This window comes from Ovis canadensis, chromosome 3, assembly GCF_042477335.2.
Source record: "Ovis canadensis isolate MfBH-ARS-UI-01 breed Bighorn chromosome 3, ARS-UI_OviCan_v2, whole genome shotgun sequence".
NCBI lineage: Eukaryota > Metazoa > Chordata > Mammalia > Artiodactyla > Bovidae > Ovis > Ovis canadensis.
Window position 1 is genome coordinate 162,936,792 of NC_091247.1, and position 21,595 is coordinate 162,958,386.

Genomic DNA, 21,595 nt, shown 5'->3' on the forward strand with positions numbered 1-21,595 from the left:
TTAAGACTCCATGCTTCTACTGCAAGGGGTGTGGGTTTCACCTCTGGTCAGAGAAATAAGTTCCTGCAAGCTGTGCAGTATGGTCAAAAAAGGAAAAAAAAAAATTCGAGTTAAATAGCTACTTAGTAGTGGGGCTGAGATTTGAATCTGGGAAGTTTGGCTCCGTAGTTCACACTTTTAACAAGCAGCATGGTGCCTCTCCAAAAGATGGGAAGAGGAGGGGAGAGCAGAGATAGAGGAGAAAAATATCTTTGGGAGTACTGAACCAACCTTTCCACGCCCAAGATTAACTGACTGCAGGTGTGTGAGCTTTTCGAGGGCTCTTTTCTGTTCCATTGGTCTGTCTGTTTTGTTGCAGTGCCGCAAGGTTTTGGTTACTGTATAAACTGGCTACAGCAGTTTGCATTCCCACTAGCAGTGGAGCATTCTAGCCGGTCCACATCCGCACTAAAATTTGGTATTTATTTTAGCTATTCTAATAGGACTAGAGTGGTATCACATTGTGGTTTTCACTTGCATCTCTCTAATGATTTATGTTGGGCATCTTTTCATCTCTTTATATGGCATCAGTATATCTTCATCAGTGAAATACCTATTCAATTCTCCTGCTTTTTTTCCCCAATTGATTTGTTTCCTGTTGAATTTTGAATTATATTTTATATTTTGGATACAATTTTTTTTTTTACCAGATATACCTAGTTGCAAAGATTTTCCTACCGGTCTGTGGATTGCCTTTTCATTCTTTAACAGTCTTCTGCAGAATAAGAGTTTTGCAATTTTATTAAAGTCTAATTTATCACTTTTCAATTTATATCATGTATTAGGTGTCATAACTATGATATCTTTGCCTAACCCAGTCAAAAAGATTTTCTGTTTTTTTCCCCGAAGTTTATAGTTTTAGATTTTTGCATTTTGATCTATGATCCATTTTGAGTTAATTTTTGCATAAGTTATGGGTTGGAGTTAGCTATTTTGCATAGGAATGTTCCATCACTGCTAAAATGACAATCTGTTCTGCACTGAATCGCTATTAATATTATGCAAAACGTCAACTGATCCTATATTTGTGGGTCTATTTCTGGATTATATTCTGTCCCACTGATCTTTATGTCCATCTTTCACCAACATTTGCACTTTCTGATTACTGTAGTTTTATAGTAAGTTTTACAATCAGGTTATGTGACTCCTCCAACTTTGTTCTTACTCAAAATTTCTTAGGCTATCTCCTTTGATTTTCTACGTAAACTCTTACAGTGATCTTGTCAATTTCTACAAAAAGTTTTGCTGGATTTTTTACTGAGATTGTGTAGATTCCATAGATCTCTTAGAATAAAACTGACAGCTTAACAATATTAATATATCCATAAGTATAATACAATCTTTTATTTAATTGGGTCATAGATCATCAGTGTCCTATAATTTTTGATATATAGATTTGGCACATTTTTCTCAGATTTATGCTTGATAATTTTACAAATGCTACTTTTCCAATTTTCATTGCTTATACAGAGAAATAAAATACAAAGAAAGGCAATGCTAAAGAATGCTCAAACTACTGCACAATTGCACTCATCTCACAAGCTAGTAAAGGAATGCTCAAAATTCTCCAAGCCAGGCTTCAACAGTACATAAATAGTGAACTTCCAGATGTTCAAGCTGGATTTAAAAAAGGCAGAGGAACTGGAGATCAAATTGCCAGCGTCTGTTGGATCATCGAAAAAGCAAGAGAGTTCCAGAAAAACATCTATTTCTGCTTTATTGACTACGGCAAAGCCTTTGACTGTGTGGATCACAACAAATTTTGGACAATTCTTAAAGAGAAAGGAATACCAGGCCACCTGATCTGCTTCTTGAGAAATCTGTATGCAGGTCAGGAAGCAACAGTTAAGAGTTGGACATGGAACAACAGACTGGTTCCAAATAGGGAAAGGAGTACTTCAAGGATGTATATTGTCACCCTGCTTATTTAACTTATATGCAGAGCACACCATGAGAAACCCTGGGTTGGATAAAGCACAAGCTGGAATCAAGATTGCCAGGAGAAATATCAATCACCTCATATGCAGATGACATCACCCTTATGGCGGAAAGTGAAGAGGAACTAAAAAGCCTCTTGGTGAAAGTAAATGAGTAGAGTGAAAAAGTTGGCTTAAAACTCAACATACAGAAAACTAAGATCATGGCATCTGGTCCCATGACTTCATGGGAAATAGATGGGGAAACAGTGGAAAAATCACTGCAGATGGTGACTGCAGTCATGAAATTAAAAGATGCTTGCTCCTTTGAAGAAAAGTTATGACCAACCTAGATAGCATATTCAAAAGCAGAGACATTACTTTGCCAACAAAAGTCCTCTAGTCAAAGCTATGGTTTTTCTAGTAGTAATGTATGAATGTGAGAGTTGGACTATAAAGAAAGCTGAGCGCCAAAGAATTGATGCTTCTGAACTGTGGTGTTGGTGAAGAGCTTGAGAGTCCCTTTGACTGCAAGGAGATCCAACCAGTCCATCCTAAAGGAAATCAGTCCTGAATATTCATTGGAAGGATTGATGCTAAAGCTGAAACTCCTATACTTTGGCCACGTGATGCAAAGAACCGACTCATTTGAAAAACCCTTGGTGCTGGGAAAGATGGAAGGTGGGAGAAGGGAATGACAGAGGATGAGATGGTTGGATGGCATCACCGACTCAATGGACATGAGTTTGAGTAAACTCCGGGAGTTGGTGATGGACAGGGAGGCCTAGCGTGCTGCAGTCCATGGGGATGCAAAGAGTTGGATACGACTGAGCCACTGAACTGAACTGAATCCAATTATTACTAGTGTCCTTATAAAATTAGAACACAAAAGGAGACACCAGGGACACACTGTGTGATGACCATGTGAAGGAAAGGTAAGAAGGTGGCTATGTGCATGCAAAGGAGAGAGGCCCTAGTCTGCCTGCACCTTAATATTGCACTTCCAGTCTCCAGAACCATGAGAAAATAAACCTATGTTGTTTAAGCCACCTCTGTGGTATTTTGTTTGGAAGCCCTAGCAAACTAATACCATCAGTCTTGCTGATTTACTGCAGGCATACCTCATTTTACTGCACTTTGCTTTACTGTATTTTCCAGATATTCCGTTTTTTGACAAATGGAAGATTTGTGATAACCCTTCGTTAAGCAAGTTTATCGGTATCATTTTCCCAATAGCATTTGCTCACTTTATGTCTTTGGTAATTACATTTTGGTAATTCTCACAACATTTCAATATTGTTGTATTTGTTACGATGACCTGTCATCTTTGACGTTACCACTGCAAAAAGATCAGGACAAGCTAAAGGTTCTGATGACAGAATTTTTTAGCAATTATATACGTTACTTTTTTAGACAAAGTGCTAAATATAGCACACTTAATAGATTAAAACATAGTATAAACATAATTTTTATGTTTTTAGCTTAACCCCTAAATTTTCATGTGGTTTTCTTCGTTGACCCATGTTAAGTTTCTAAATATCTTGTTATTTACAATCATCCCTTGGTATCTGCTGGGGATTGGTTTTAGGACCTCCCATCCCAGATACTAAAACTCATGGATGACTAAGTCCCTTATATAAAATTGTATAGTATTTGTATATAGCCTTTGCACATACTTCCATATACTTTAAATCATCTCTAGGTCACTTATAATACCTGAAAGTGAAGTGAAAGTGTTAGTAACTCAGTCGTGTTCGACCCTTCGTGACCCCACGGACTATAACACACCAGGCTCCTCAGTCCGTGGAATTCTCCAGCCAAGAGTACTGGAGTGGGTTGCCATTCCCTTCTCCAGGGGAATCTTCCTGACCCAGGGATCAAACCTGGGTCTCCTGCATTGCAGGCAGATTCTTTATCATCTGATACCTAATCCAATGTAAATGCTATATAAATATTGCTGGCATCCAGCAAATTCAAGTTTTGCTTTTTGAAACTTTCAGAAATTTTGTTTCAAATATTTTGGATCTGCAATGTGCCAAGGTAAACCAGTGGATACAGAGGGGGCTGACATATTTCAAATTTAATTATTTGGGGGTACAAGAGCATATTTGTATGATGTCAATCATTTGCAATTTGCTAAAACTTATTTATGGGCCAGCGTTTTGTCTTAGGGGCTTCCCTGGTGGCACAGTGGTAAAGAACCCACCTGTCAATGCAGGACATGCAGGTTTGATCTGTGGGTCAGGAAGATTCCCTGGAGAAGGAAATGGCAACCCATTCTAGTATTCTTACCTGGGAATTCCTATGGATAGAGGAGCCTGGTGGGCTACAGTCTATGGGTTGCAAAAGTTAGACACCACTTAACGACTAAACAGTTTTGCCTTAGAGACTATTCCTTGCATATTTGTTGTGTGTAGTGTTCTATAAGTGTCAATCATCTTATTTCAATATAGCCACACTAAATTTCCTATGCCTGGGTATATTATTTTCCATCTTTTTACTTATAACTTGTTTGGTCTTTATATTTAAATTGTGACTCTTGGAAAAAGCATATGTTGGATCTTTACTTCTGCCTTATCCAGAATTCAGTACATTTAACTTAATTATTAATATGGTTGCATTTAAACCTACCACCTCCCTTTGTTTACCATTTGCTCTTTCTAGTGTTCCTTTTCCCTTCTTTCCTACCTTTACTCTTTTGGTTTGTTGGGGAGGGGCGACATTAATATTATTTATTATTACATTTTATCTCTTCCATTGATTTTCAGTTATGCCTCTTTTGTTCTTTTGTGTGTGGCTGCTCTAAATATTGGAGAAGGAAATGGCAACCCACTCCAGTACTCCTGCCTGGAAAATCCTACGGATGGAGGAGCCTGTTAGGCTACAGTCCATGGGGTCGCAAAGCGTTGGACACGACTGAGCTAAATATGCCATGATCTTTTGCATTCATATTATATTAATTCATATATAAGAACTTTATAATAATATAATTTTAATTTACCCTCTTATCTAATATAGTATGTTTTATTCACACATTACAAATACCACAGTACATTTTCATTTGTTTCGAACAACCATTCGATTTTTTCTAAGAAAGAAAAAAATCTGTAGTGATCTACATGCTCTACTCACTATTTCCAGGATTTTTATTCCTTCCCATAAATCTGAATTTCCATCTAGAAATTCTTCCGGCATGTCCCTCAGCATTTCTGTAGTATGGGTTACTGAGGGACAAATTATCTTTAATCTTAAAATGTGTAATTTTGAAAGATATTTACTTGTATATCAATCCTAAATTTGACAATACCCACTCTCCCACCACGCACTTCCAAGATGTCATTCCATTTTCTCCTGGCCTTTGTTGCTTCTAATGAAATGTCAATGTCATGTTACTTGCAGCAATGTATAACAACTCCCTCCCACCCCGCAATGGCTACTTTTGAGAATTTATCATGGATTTTTATTAATTTGACTATTAGGGAAATGGATGTGGTTTTCTTTTATTTTTGTTCTGCTTGGGATACACTGGATTTTCCACAATGATTTCTTTGGTCAAATTTGGGAAAACTTCAGTCATCTGTTTTCAGCTCTTTTTTCTACTCCATGCTTCAGTTTGGTTCTCTCTCACAGGTCTTTGTGTCCCTGTTACTTTAGGAAAACAAATCTCTATGCTTTATTTTAGATAATTTCTGGATTTAACTTTTGGCCATGGCACATGGCATGCACGTAATCTTAGTTCCCTAATCAGGGACTGAACCTGTGAGCCCTGCAGTGGAAGCCTGGAGTCTTAACCACTTGACAGCCAGGGAAATCCCTGGCTTTGTGTTCTGCATGAATCCCATCAAATTAATACATTTTTAATTTCAGTTATTATATTCTTTAGCTTTAATTTTTACATTTGGTTATTCCATATATATTCCCTGATATTCCCTATTTCTTACTCACTCTGTCTTTTCCTGTGGATTCTTTAATGTATTTATTATAGTTATTTTAAAGTCCTTGTTTACCAATTCTAACATTTGGGTTATTTTTGGATCTGTTTACCATGAGTTTATACTTTCCTGTTTAATTTCTAGTAATTGTGAAAGATACCTGTTATTTTCTATTTTATAACATATGAAGGTAACCTAACAATGACAAGGCCTCAGCAAGGCAACTGAAATGAACATTTTCATGAATATTCTTGGAATGTATTTCCCATTTCTTAAACTGATATACTCATTTTCCATCAAATTATTTTGATCCTGACTTTCCCCCAAGAACTTCATTTTTCTGTATTTGAAATTATATGAAGAAAACAACAATATGACAATTGCGGAAATATATCCACAGAATATTTACTACAGAAGAATATCCCTGATTCTTGAAGTTAACAGTCTAGTTACAGGGAGTATATTATAGTTTTCTTATGGGTTTTCTACGGGCAGCTTTACAGAATCCGAGAAAATTTGCCTTACCTAAGATAGAGAAGACAGAATATAAACTTGATTTTAGGAGTAAATCCCAACATTACATTTTGAAAAACCAAACCAAAACTGCACAATATGAGCAAATATCAGAGTCTGAACAGACAAGCCATGCCCTTGGAAATCCAGTGTAGCTGTGGAAACAGTAGTTATAGAAGGATGACTAGGTAAAAATTCAAGTTTACAGAGATACCAGCTAAGGGGTAAGGATAGAAACAAACAGGCATAAAAACCTGAAGTGTCTCAGAATCTGGAAATAGTATGTGGGTTGTGACAGGAGAGGGAGACGTAACTAGCACATAAGGTAAGGCCGTGTCTTCTCTCTGCCCTGGTTTTGGGTTTCTTTCTGGGCTTAATCATTGAGGGTTTAAAAAATTTGTTAGTGGATTATATATACAAGCAACTCTGGTTGGGCTAGTTTATTTTTATCCAATTACAATTGGTGTCATTATACAGTTATCTTTCATGTGCCTTTTTAAAGAAAGAAGCAGATTCAGGATGTTCCAAGTATACCTAGTTGCTCAAAGGGAATTTTGAGGAGTCTGTCCATGAAAATACTTGTACAGTTTAAACCACTCATGAAAGAAAAAAAAACCACCACCACCACAAACTCTCTTCTTTCCAATCAAAACTATCTTCTCATCTCTTAAATTTGGCTCTTTTTGTTTTCGAAATTAACTTACCCTGTTAAGAAATTGAGTCTTACCCTTGGCCATCAATAAAACCCTTTTTTGCCTCAAAAGTGAAGTCTTTTAAAATGGGAATTCAAATCTGAAAACTATGGATTGTTTCACGTCCTTTCAAATTAGCAATTTGTATACCTATCTTTGTATATTCCAAACAAATAGCATCTTTACTCTTTCAATGTGGTTGCGTATGATTTAGGGACAAGTACAGCTTTACAGGCTGCTTGGAAGCCATTAGTAGGTAAACTCTCATTACAATTTAATAACTCTGAGACCTTTCTCAGAGAAGACTAACTTGGTGACTAGTTTGTTGGTCAATGCAGAGGCAAAAAGGATCTAGATCTTACTTCTGGTAGCTGTTAATTCTCCTGGAAAACCTTAGATTCAAGAAAAATGGACAATCTTAAGGGAAAGCAGACTTTAGAATGTTGTACATATGATACTGGATTAGGAGGCTAATTAACTCAGTCACAGAATGGTTACTCTGTCACGGAGATCAGGTTAGAAAACAGATTTCTTTACAATAAAATGTCTTTAGAAAATAAAAATGAAGTGTTGCTATTCTTTAATTTTGAATAGCCTAAAATTCATAATACTGAATTTGTTTTTAATAATGCTGAACTTAGAATGCTACTGTATTTTAAACATGCATTTAATGCACATTCATGAGGCAAATTTACTTTGAAAGCTTTTGAAATACATACTCATTAGGGATATCAGGGATAAAACAAAATCATAGTAACAGTTTTATTTCAGATATTGAGGCATATCCTTCATTTAATTACCACATTTAGGAACACATACTATATCCAACACCATCTTAGCATCTATGAACAACTCTAATTATTTCAGTCTAATGGGGGATGAGAGAGATGTACAGCTTATGGTGACAATTAATGTGTCAAGAAGAGCAAGCAATGTACGTTAGGATCAGTCCTGAAGGTGTGTAGGAGTTTGCCAGGTAGGAGATAAAGCAGACCATTAAGCAGAATACTATGTGGGAAAGCCCAGAGCTGTCAAATTGTGTATGTCTCAGGGAAGGTGGGAGAAGGCAATGGCACCCCACTCCAGCACTTTTGCCTGGAAAATCCTATGGACGGAGGAGCCTAGAAGGCTGCAGTCCATGGGGTCACTAAGAGTCGGATACGACTGAGCGACTTTCACTTTCACTTTTCACTTTCATGCATTGGAGAAGGAAATGGCAACCCACTCCAGTGTTCTTGCCTGGAGAATCCCAGGGATGGGGGAGCCTGGTGGGCTGCCGTCTATGGGGTCACACTGAGTCGGACACAACTGAAGTGACTTAGCAGCAGCAGCAGCAAGGAAGGTGAGGAGTTGGATAAGGGCTAGCTCTCAGTATTTTCCACTGAATAGGCAATCTGGGTGGAAAAACTGTTACCCATCTTGTCACCTTGCTAAAGAAAGCTTATTGGAACTTGAGTGTGAATAATGAATAGGGATGACTACGTTCATTTGTAAAGAGAGAAAAATCATTTCCACACATGGGTGTACTTCTTTTTCAGTAATATCTGCTGCATTATTTGTAATGATCAAGACACAATTTATGCTTCACAATTATTCTAAAAGGTAGGGCAGACTTCAGTGACAGACTTTATTTTTGGGGGCTCCAAAATCACTGCAGAGGGTGATTGCAGCCATGAAATTAAAAGACGCTTATTCCTTGGAAGAAAAGTTATGACCAACCTAGACAGCATATGAAAAGGCAGAGACCTTACTTCACCAACAAAGGTCCATCTAGTCAAGGTTATGGTTTTTCCAGTAGTCATGTATGGAATGAGAGTTGGACTATAAAGCAAGCTGAGCGCCAAAGAATTGATGCTTTTGAACTATGGTGTTGGAGAAGACTCTTTAGAGTCCCTTGAACTGCATGGAGATCCAACTAGTCCAACCTAAAAGAAATCAGTCCTGAATATTCATTGGAAGGACTGATGCTGACGCTGAAACTCCAATACTTTGGCCACCTGATACAAAGAACTCACTTATTGGAAAAGACTCTGATGTTGGGAAAGACTGAAGGTGGGAGGAGAAGGGGACGACAGAGGATGAAATGGTTGGATGGCGTCACCGACTCAATGGACATGAGTTTGAATAAACTCCGGGAGTTGGTGATGGACAGGGAGGCCTGGTGTGCTGGGGTCCATGGGGTCACAAAGAGTTGGGCACAACTGAGCGACTGAACTGAACTAAGGGTAATATTCAGTGCCAAGAGTGGATGGTTCAGGGAGATGAGTTTGGTTTCCTCACAAATTCATAGCCCTCTACACAAATTCATAGCCCTCTACCACAGTAAACTGCATTCCAAGAAAAACCATGTGCTTGCTAAGCAAACATGCAGTTTTAAAATCTCACACTTCCTTCTAGGCAAACTGATCCTCCCAAGCACTCCTAGATGGACATTCTGGAGTTGCTCTACTTTGTAAATTGAGAATCAGAGAGATAACAAGACTTATAGAAAAGTGGTAGGCCCAAAACACAGGTGATTAAACTTCTGAGTCTATTTTTCAACCCCCTCTTTTATTCATAGACAGTTTGGAGGAGGATTTTAGGCTGAAGAGAGGAACAGAATCTGGCTTTTTTTTTTTTAAATGGACTCACTCTGGCAGCAGAATAGAGAATGGACTGGAGTAGGAAGGGACTGGTGACCGGAAGACATGATCCTGGTGAGTGGATCTGACTGTACGTTTATATTTTCAAACAAGGAGATGCTGTATCTTAGTCTGCCACGACATGCAGTTATTTAATACTGGTTAAAATTCTTTTAATTGTACATAAATATATCTGAACAATAAAAGTCACAACCGTTGGAGGTTGGTTATCTTTACTCAAATGATTTTAGATACTAATGAAATTTAGGAAAAAAGACAACATAATCCATGACTGCTGAAGGCAGAGAAAAAGGTTCTATTGTAAAATGGTTATGCTCATAAGTAGCTTTAAAAATCCTATTGGTTAGCATGTAACTGGATTCTAGTATCCACAATGAAATTTTAATTTTCAAGCTTACCATCACACTAAGACTTCTGCTCCAAGTCTTTTTAGAGGAGCTAGGAGAACATAAAAAAAAAAAAGGAAAAAACAGATATTAATTTGACCCATCCTCCTATTCTTTTGCTAAAAATAAGTAACAATGACTTCAAAAGCTGGATTTGTGCCTTCTATTGAAGAAGTCTTTCATGAGCAATGACAAGATTAATTCTTATGAACTCAAGGGAGTTTAAAAGTTGCCCACTTCATATAATGAAAAGATATGAATATGGATATGAATATTCTCTAGTGATATGAGAAAATGAAAGAAAAATGAATTTCACTAGAGAGAATGAAATACATTGCTACTTACCCACTCCAGTATTCTTGGCTGCAGAATTCCATGGACAGAGGAGCCTGGTGGGCTGCGGTCCATGGGGTCAGAGTCGGATGCGACTGAGTGACTAACACTTTTCACTTTCATTACAGGAAGAACTCAAGGTGAGAAGAAAGCAGGCCAGATGAAGGAGTGAAGGCATACATGTAACGCTGGACTAAGCAGAACACTTTAGTGTGAACTATCCAAAACCTAGCATACCTAACAGTCAATAAACAGAGGAGGAATGAGGAGCTACAATGCCTGTTAACCTACAATATTCCTTCAGAAATTCTAAAAGAAAAGCAAAATACGTTTTAATCAGAAACTTCGTTTGAGATGTTACAGAGTTTAAGAACCCTGCAAGATTTTAACTACGAGTTAAAAAACAAGGTGATAGTCAAGGCTTAAAACAACAGTTTGGGAAATGTAAAGAATTTGTCATTACCAAGAAAAATGGAAGAATACACATTATGGGAAAAGACTGTTGGGATGTTTCCATATTTATTGTTTTACTTTTATGTATGTAGATTTAACTCCAGCTAGCAATGGACTTAAAAGTCACAGCAAATGAAACTATTTTGTTTCATCAAACTATATAAAACAAGCTATAAGTTCCTGATATGAGGGAAATCTTCGAGCAAGTGAGCACCAACTTCAACCATGATTTTCTACAGTTGAACAGTTAACTACCAAAGCAATTTAAACATTTTAAATATTTGATTTTGTGCATATTGAAAATGTGCAATCTTATTTTTTTACAGCATTTCCATTTAAAAGAACAATTTCCAAAGAGATAGCTGTATTTTTAGCTGCTTTGTATGATCATATTTAACATGCATTTCTAGGAAAAAAAATCCAAATCCATTTGGCTGATTTTTTCTATCTATCCTTTGAGACTCTAGATCACAACTTTATGTCAACTCTTGATTTTCCCTGAATGGTTTATCCCCTTTCTAGATTCCCTTAATAACTCAGTCTTTTTCTTTCACTATCTTGGCAATTTCCAGGCTTCCCAAGGTAAAGCAGGTTATAATTAGACCAAGGTATGGTGTAGGGTGAATATGTTTCCCAACGCATATATTTGCCAAAAATAATTTTTGTACTGTCTGTTTTATATCCATTTAAAAACTCTTTACCCCATCATCAGTTCAAATAAAGCTTGATTAATATCTGAAATTTTACCATAAACATTTCATCTTCCCAATTCTGATATTTAAAAACCTATTCTATGTAGATAAAAATTTGAATATACTTAATCCAGTTTTAAATAAAAGCATTATCTGAGCTACTTCAAAATTCTTTTGCTTTAATATACAGTAAATAAGAATTAAACATAAGAAAAACATACATATTGAATTGAAATGCCCCAACTTAGAATGTTTACAAGAAAAATTATGCATATTTATTTTAAAAAATCTGATAATGAAACCATAGAGTATATAGCTCTGCAACTTAATATTAGTCAGCAAGAATATAAATACACTCTTTCTCCCTTTCTTTATCCTCTGACGCTTAAAAAAAAGTACTTGTGAGTTATCAACGTAAGTATTTTTTCAAGAGAAGCTGTTTCAAATACAATTTTAAAAGTTATTTTATTGTAGAGTAGAAAATATGAGCAAAGACTTTCACTATTTTTCTTTGGCTTCAGAAATAAAATTTATTTTCCTTTCCTTCTGAGATTTTAAAGACCTCTGTTTCCTTCCTAGTATACAAGAATTTTCCACATTTTAAAGACTAACCTGGAGAGAACGTGCTCATCTATACCACACAAGCAAAGATCAGAAGCATACATACAAGTAGGGAGGATAGGAAGCAGGCAGTAATGAAATGGATTGTCTGCAAATACTTAAAAGAGAATAAAATAGACTAAAAGTTGGCTTACTTTTTATTATCACGATGCACCAGTGATAGTGTCAAGAGACAGTACATTCTCTAGGATGAAATGTTCCTACTAGCATGCTCCCCACCCCTAGTAACCCTTCTCCTCTTCCCCACTTTTGTAAGCCACTGAAGGAGACAACAGGTCTTAGTTTCCTGGCTTATTTCTCATAAGATGTCCCCACCTCGGAAATTAACTGGTGAAAAAGCACTGCCTTATACTGTATCAATGGTTTTGGCCTTTAACTAATTTCTTTTCATGCCCCAATCAATGTTTTGTGTGTCTTTATATCTAGTTGCTAGAAAAGCAAGGACAAACATAGGGCCACTAAAAGAACACAGATTATAAGAGAAAGCAAGAGATTTAAGTAAAGCATCAGGCTGCAGCTTTTTCACAGACATTAATTAAAACTAAGTCACAGGCGAATGAAAAAAGTCCTGAGAATCAGGGTTGTATCTGGGAAATGTCATTATATTAATATTTAAAATTTAATTAAAATTGTAATAAATGTATGTGAGTTGAATGAAGTTAATTTCAAAGGGGAATCGTAAGTCAATACTCCAGATGGTATTTTTCTTATTCAATTCTCAAATAGTCACCTGAAGATACTTTTGGGAGCAAAGTTATAAGACTTCAAGATGACTTTCTATTTAGACTGAAAACATCAGTGAGTATCCTACACCCTTTACAAAGCACTTCCTATAAAACACATTATCTCGTTTGAGCTCCAAACAATCCTATGAGTCAGACACTAAAACTAGTGGGAGATAGTACATCTGAGGATAGAATATTGGCCATCGCATAATATCCACCACATAGCAACAGCGTGAACTGCTTTGTATCCTTGTTTCTCCGTATGAGAAATGGGGAGGATCGATGTCCCTACCTCACAGCTATTGTGGAATTATATGAGTTAATACATCTAACTCTTTAATATAGTACCTGGTCTATGGTAAGTGCTGAATAAACGCTATTATCATCATTATTTTACAGGTGAAGAGACAGACCAGGAGAGATTAAATTTAAAGCCACATGATTACTAAGTATCTAGGCTAGAAGACGAATTCTAGATTGGATATATTCCTATGACCCTGTACTACCTACGGATACCTACTTTTAGAGTATGGAATACCCTTTGCACTATTTTTAAGAGTTTATTTTTTGCAGCAGAAAATGCCATTTGACAAATTCAGTAATTTTATTAACATCATTTTCTTTTTAAAAACACACAATTAGGGTAGAAACTACAACCTAGAGCTATTAAAAAAAAATTGTCTTTTCTTTAAACCTCAGAAAAATGGAAATAAAGTTTTACTAGTTGGTAGGTAGGAGAAAGCCTGAAAGCTCTCTGGGTGCTGGGATATTTGTTTACTGCTAAATCTCAAGACTCTAGTAGGTGTACAAACAGTTGCTCAATGAATATTTAAACTGAAAAAGTCAACTTTAAAACATGTCCTTAACAGTAAGATTTACCTCACTACAACATGTTTTCCTTTTTAACTATATAACTAAAAAGTAGAGCACATGGTCACTGACCATAAAATAGGGGACTTTTATTAAAAGATTCAGAGTAAGAAATAAAAGACTAAATAAGGCCTTGAATAGCTTTATTGAAATCTGTATAAATAAACATGCACATTTCAAATGTAAACTCAAGTGAACTCAAGTGCAGACAAAATTTTAACCTCTGTCATGCAGGAGGTTAGTTTACATTAAAAAAAAAAAAAAGAAAGAAAGAAAGAAAAAGAAAAGGAAAGAATAAAAAGGAAAAACCCAAAACAGCTTTAAAAATACCAGGATGAAAAACCAGCTTTAATATTAAGGTATAAAGCAAAGCCATGATCAACATACCTCATTTATCCTGGTTAAATGCATTTTTTCTTTCACGTTTAAATGCTAACATAAATAAATAATTTACCAAAATGTGCACTCACAGAGTGAACTTTTATTTACAATACACAATTTATAATCTATTGTATTTGATTAGTTCAAGTGAAGAACATTATACTTTTTGCTTTAATAATAGTGGGACACATAGCAATTTCTCAGGTAGTCGATATGTGAAACGTGCCCCAGCATTTATTTTCTATTAAAGGCAGTATTGTATGCCAATTGACAATACATTCTTTCAACTAGATCAAAGGGGAAAAAGCAGCAAATGAAAAATGTTTCAAATGTTCACACATATTTTTGGCATCCTGGATCCTTGAATGTGGTGAACTAAAATCAAATTCAAGGTCTGTATGTTTTATATACTGTACAGGTTCTGACTCTGGAACATGCAATGCCAATTCTCTTGTAACAAGTTCCCTTCTGAGAAAAGCTGTAAGGCTATGGTGAATTCCATCAGGAACATACAAAGAAAGTTAACAGACCTACCTTTAAAGCCAATTGTCCATTAGTAATTTAAAGGCCAGAAAAAAATTTCTCATCTAAGCTTGATGCAATCATTACTATGGATACAGAATACTATTAAATTTGTCTTTATATTACAATAGGAGAGCTAAAAGTTGCCAAATTACCAAAAAATGGGGTAGAGAAAAACAGACAGCCAAAATTTTAATTTTGGACCAACATCAGATTTAAAGATACGCATTTAAATTTAAAGAAGTCAAAAAGAATTTGAATATCTAAGGAATAGATCCCAACAGCAGTGAAAAATACTTACATTTAACTGAAAAGTGACTTTCGATGAAGTGTGAAGTCTAGAACCTGTTTCTACAGTAGTAGTAAGATGAACATAATATTCTGTTTTTTTATGATACTACAAAAGGAAATAACTTTTTCAAGACTGCTTCTTGTATCATGATTTAGTTTTATAACAGGCCCACACTGATTACCAGGTAAAGATTTGAAAATTTGGTTTTCCAAGAATACTACTGTAGTATTTATGCCACACTGACACTGCAGCTCATTATCACAGTAGTATATGTGGCAGCCTAATGCACATGAACTAGATTATCCAAGAACTAAGTTCAGCCATAGATTTCTTGCAGTTATTATCTGAGCAAAATAAATGACCAACATCCACAAATTTAACATTTGTCATCAATTAACTCACATCCAAAAAATTAAAGAAACATAATTCATCAAAACAGCAGCAAACTTAAAAGGGATTTATTGTGATTTCCTATATATATTTAGCTTGTAAATACAAGACTGTAAATGTATTAAGAGACAATTTCTGTTAAAGTTTTCATTGTGTTTCACTTCAAGTACTGCACAAGTTAAAATCTGATAAAGGATTTACATTCAGTGATCTGAAACTCCCCATCTCAGACTTTTGTTTAATGCGGTGGGTAACTTCATCATTTCAACAGACACCACCAGCAGGAAAGTCTCTCTTTTATGGCTTCTAGGACTTTCATTAGTTAGTGTGCATACAGTTCTCGTTTTCTATATCATTGTCATTATCATTGCTATCTTCATCACTTTCTAATGGGATGCCTGTGGCAGCTGAAGCACCTTTAGTTTCTCTGTCAAGGGGGAAAAAGCCAGTTCCACTGAAAGTGTCTTGTCTCTGGTAGAAGAGTACATATGCTGCTTTGGACTGTTAAAACAAACAAAGAAAGTTTTTGGTTATGATTCTCAAAGATCACATTAAATATAGAATGAATTTTTAGCTGATAACCAATTTTGATGATAGGACATAAATCAAGAAAACCACACATGGTCAAATGGAGGTTACTAAAATTATTAACTATTAAAATTTATTAACTATATCAATAGTATGACTTCTATTTATAAAGGAAGAATGGTCACTGGATTTAACATTTATTCTAAGTTAGCTGGACAGATAAATCAGTGCAACCATATCACAGACCCACCTTCTTACTCTAACATGAAATAGAATTCTATGCCTTCTTTCCTCTTGTCTCTAAGGACAAGGCAAGTGTCTTTCTAATAGTAACAGCTTCATTCTGTATTTGTTCTAGATTCCAACTTTTCTTACCATCTTAAGGATACTGCTCCATCAATCATCACTGTGTATCTTTAATGAGTTCTTATCTACCAGACTTTTTTGGCATAAAAAATACTTAAGTCTTCTCCCACCATAAATTCCTCTCCATTCCTTTTCTAGCTGCCATATATCTCTTATTCTTCCTCACAGCCAGGCTGGGGTCTACAGAAAATCTAATATTCGTCATTTACTCTCATGCACACTTCTCAATTCAGTGTGATTACTGCAACCACTGTAATGAAATGCCTTTCACCAGGCTCAAAAACCTCTCATAAACAAATTAAATGGGTGCCTTTTTTAGCCAATCTTTTGGTGGCATTTAATGCTTTACTCTTTCTCCTGCATTAAAGCATTTTTGGCTTCTGTTACACTACTTTTCCTTAGATGCTTCATCTCTACAGTTTCTTCTGATTTTCCTGTGGGCTCATTAAATCCTGACTTAAAGTAAAAAAAAAAAATCATGTTTTCAGTCCTCAGCTCACTGCTCTTCTGAATATGTATCTTCCCATAGGTGACTCATTCAAACCTATGGTTTTAAATGCTACCTAAGACAGACAATTCAAATTCATAACTTAAGCCAGTTCTCACCCCTGAACTCTAGTCCAATTAGTCCAACTACCTAATGGAAATTTCCACAAAGCTATTCTACAGGTATCAATTTCACAGCAAATTTTCTTACTATCTTAGTAAATGTTAAAGTAAGAGTCATCATCTCCCTCCCCTCTCTATATTTACATGTAATCTTAATCAAGTTCTAGTATTTCTATCCATTAAGGAGCTCACAAATCCATTCTCCCCTGTCTATATACTTACTACCACTGATTTAACTTTAGAAGCTCTTGTGGCTTAAATTTCAGGACAGCCTCCTTTCCTCTGAAGGCTGAATAATGGCCTTTGGGCTTCTTTACTGGGTGCCCTCCAATCTGTCTTCTAAAGTGTTATCAAAACATGTTAAGATGGAAATTTAATAATATTCTTCTATTAGTTAACAACCACTCAACACTTCTCACAGACTTTAAGAAAAGATCAAAACAACAAAGAACACATCTTTCATGATCTGAGTACCAAATTTAGCCCCAGTTTAATTTCTGCTCTACCTTCCTAACGAGTCTTTTGTTTCAGGAACACCATATTATTTGCTGTTCCCTTAGCTAAATGGTATATTCTGCCACACAGCCTTGCTTTCATAGCTACTGTTCTTTTTGCAAAGAATGTCTTTGGTTTTGGTTCTTTTGTCTAATTTACCACTATTCGTATTTGCAGACTCAGATCAAACACTCCTTTCTCTATGTAAACTTCCCTGCACTGGTTCTGTTTCCTTACACTCCAATCAGTTGAGACAGCTGCCTCAATCTATACAGTCAAGATATTTAACAGTAATTATCATATATAATTGTCAGTTCATGTCTCTGTCACCTATAGATTGTAAGCATCTTGACATTAGAGATAGCTGTCTTTTTTGGCTTCCCTGGTGGCTCAGATGGTAAAGAATCTGCCCATAATGCAGGAGACTCAGGTTCGAACCCTGGGTAAGGAAGATACCCTGGAGACTGGAATGGCTACTGCTACCCACTCCAATATTGTTGCCTGGGAAATCTCATGGTCAGAGGAGCCTGGTGAGCTACAGGACTGAGCGATTAACACTTTCACTTTCAACTTTGTGTAGAATAGTGTTGTATACAGAATGTATTCAAACACTTGTTGACTAAATGAAGAATTATTACTGTTAAAATGTAAGGTAACATCAAATTCACATACTGTATATAAACAAGATATTTATTTGAAACCAAGATTAGGGCAGTGTTGTCAAATAGACTTTGAAGGAGGATGTAGGCAACTTCAGGGTTTTGGTTGGGAGACTAAAGAAGAGAACAGAACTGAAAAATGAGGGATATGATATGAAATTAGAAGTCTAAATATAAATCAAAAATGTAGTTAACTTAAGCATAAACACATTTTAAAATATACTAAGACTTCAAAAGTCTCTTTTTGTTCTTTGCTGTAGCTATAGGGAGATAAGCAATGGTATGTATGTATATAAATCATGTGTACAAACAGGTGATAAAAATATAAAACATCTATAAACAACTCAAAATAACTTCCTATCTATGTATACAATAACTGATTAAAACTATGCCAGTAACTGGGCTCAGAAGCTTATTAATTGATTAAACTGAACAATTTAAGTTGAAGACTTTTAAAGCATTATAAACTAAAACAAAACAAAAAGCTAGTCTCTGCCCTCAAGGAATACATAATTTACACCGGGAAATAAAGTAAAGCAATCAGTGCTTCCCCCATCTACAGAAAACCTCTGTATAGGAAAGATCATCACATGAGGAAATACTGCATTTCTCATTCTTTGTAAATACTGTGATCAATAAGTAAAATTTATAAAGGCAAAATTTATAGAATAATAAATTCTTATCAAGCAAGCCTCAGTTTTCTTCTTAGAACATTATTAGTCACCTTATCTATTCATCAATCAATAGAGGCTACCCTGGTGGCTCAGCAATAAAGCATCCACCTGCAAAGCGGGAGACCATCTATAATGTAGGAGGCGTGAGTTTGATCCCTGGGTCAGGAAGACCCCTGGAGAAGGAAATGGCAACCCACTCCAGTATTTTTGCCTGGAAAATGAGAAGCCTGGCAGGCTAGAGTCCGTGGGGTCATAAGAGTTGGACACGATTTAACCAACACTGTCAATCAATATTTGATAATAAAAATGTGCTCTGATGGGGAACAAAGCAAATGCCACTATTTTTGCTTCAGTTATGGCTGACAAGCTGATGCAAGTGTGAGCAGATGTAACTTCCTAATTTTTCTACTATTCAGAAAACATCAGACAAATACACAGGGTTAATTCTGAAAATTTTGTAATTTGTTTTATCTATATCATTTTGAGAGTTTGAATACATAATTGTCATAAAGGATAAGACTTTTCTTTAAATATCTCAGGTATGGCAAGGCCCTTAAAAGTTTTTTATTTTTCTATTTTAGCATTCTGACTTTAGCCAATGTCTAGAATGTCTGAGCCTATTGTTCAGGGGAGAATTTAATATTTTCATTAGAAAAGTCCAGTTTTCATGTTGAGCACTACCAGAAAAGTTTTCACGTTCAACTTATGCTTCTGCTAGTGGACAAATTTAGAAGACCGATCTCCACTTAGAGGACAATTTTACGTATCTTTAAATAAGAACGAGTCTCTCAACTATTAGAACTGCTAGAATATAGACTATAGTGCTTCATGGGCCCCTTTTATCGATTCCTTGAGCTTCAAGATTAAAATACACACTTACCACAATCTGGTCTTCAGATGCAGTTGAGACACTACTGTCATCAAAGTAGTACCATTTTCCATCATCTTTATTTTTTGCAAAAGCAGTATCTAATGAAGAAAATACAAATACTTTTATCACTTAAATGATCTGTGGTTTTCTGGGCAGGAACTCCCTCATGACTTTAAAATTGGCTATATAAGGAATACCTATTAAAATTACATGATAATCATCTACATTAGGCCAATCTATCGTATATTCAACTGATTCCAATGTTTAAAGGTTTTCAGAATAATTTCTATAACCTGGAAGTCTATGATACTTTCTATCCCAGTCTTTTTTTTTTTATCCAAGGAACATACAGGACATATTTATTATTTTTTTAATACAGAGAATAACAATACTGAAGACAATAAATGGTGATTAGCATTTGTATTGGGCCCAGTGCTGTATTATTTCATAAAGAAGGTATTATCATTACTATTCTTCTAATTTTACAGATGAAGAAAGTGAGGCATCAGGAGAACTTTAATTTGTCCAAGAGTATAGCTGTTAGGCAGCAGAGTTAGGATTTAAATGCAGCTCTGTTTACGATTCCAAAGTTTGAATTTTCAAGTGTAAATTTAAATCTTCTATGACCAATATTTTTTCAACAATACTTACTATAACTCACTGATCTGTATTGTTTTGATTTTTTACATCAGAATCATTTCCACTCTAACTAAAGTACAGGGCAAGAGAAATGTAAAAAGCGACCAATTAATCTGCAGAAAGATTTGCTTTATCGTTAACTTAAAAAAATGTCCACTTTTCCTATCTCATACTTTGTATAAACTACCCAATAACTGAAGAAATAAAGCTGCAAAATGTATTCATAACAATTATCTGCTGTCATAACTTTTAAAAAGTGACACTACAGATTTGGTCTTCTAAATAGTTCTACTCCTCTTAAAAATATTCTTCTGAGTGAAGCCCATTATGGGTTGTAAATTTGCCAATCTGAAATCAAGTCCACCACATTTACAAATTTAAAGAAACATCAATAAGTCTGACACTAAAAGGACAAAATTTAACAATAATATTGGGTTTTGAGAGCTGGACTGTGAAGAAAACTGAGCGCCGAAGAATTGATGCTTTTGAACTGTGGTGTTGGAGAAGACTCTTGAGAGTCCCTTGGACTGCAAGGAGATCCAACCAGTCCATTCTGAAGGAGATCAGCCCTGGGATTTCTTTGGAAGGAATGATGCTGAAGCTGAAACTCCAGTCCTTTGGCCACCTCAAGCGAAGAGTTCACTCATTGGAAAAGACTCTGATGCTGGGAGAGGTTGAGGGGGAGGAGGAGAAGGGGACAGCAGAGGATGAGATGGCTGGATGGCATCACTGACTTGATGGACGTGAGTCTGAGTGAACTCCGGGAGTTGGTGATGGACAGGGAGGCCTGGTGTGCTGTGATTCATGGGGTCACAAAGAGTCGGACACGACTGAGCGACTGAACGGAACTGAACTGGTGTTTTAGCTGGTAAAGAATCCACCTGCAATGCTGGAGACCTGGGTTCAATCCCTGGGTTGGGAAGATCCCCTTGGGAAGGAAAAGGCAACTCACTCCAGTATTCTGGCCTGGGGAATTCCATGGACTGTATAGTCCATGGGGTCACAAAGAGTCGAACACGACTGAGCGACTTCCAAAAAAAAAAAGAGACACATCTAACAAAAAGGCACAGAGTTTGCAAAGTAAATGGTGGTATCAAAAGAAAGCTAAACTAATATTTGTAATTCTGAGAAAAAGACAAAATGAAAAACGAGTATCAAACTCAGGTAAAAAAGAACAATGGATAAAAGAAGGGCTACCCATTTTAAACATAAATGCAACTAATAAAGCAAAACAACTAATAAAACTGTTAGATGAAACAGATAAATCATCATTTTAGTAGTAGTCCTGACAAATTCATCTTAGAAAAAGAATGAACATCAAAAATAATCAGAAATAGTAATGATTTAAATACAAC

The 21,595-nt window shown here is 35.8% G+C and overlaps 1 protein-coding gene across 8 annotated transcripts in view; it reads right to left on the reverse strand.

Annotated features, from left to right (window-relative positions):
- Nucleotides 1-15,435: 15,435 nt before the first annotated feature.
- The window catches only part of USP15 (ubiquitin specific peptidase 15), a 128,182-nt gene continuing 122,022 nt past the window's right edge, over nucleotides 15,436-21,595 (reverse strand). For all 8 annotated transcript variants that reach the window (XR_011255965.1, XR_011255964.1, XM_069584772.1 and 5 more), the window contains 2 exons: nucleotides 19,611-19,699; nucleotides 15,436-15,900 (listed from right to left, as the gene is read on the reverse strand). Coding sequence is in view for 6 of the 8 variants with exons in the window: in XM_069584772.1 (XP_069440873.1) it covers nucleotides 15,718-15,900; nucleotides 19,611-19,699 (272 nt within the window). In the remaining 2 variants the exon portion in view is untranslated. The remainder of the gene's footprint in view (nucleotides 15,901-19,610; nucleotides 19,700-21,595) is intronic.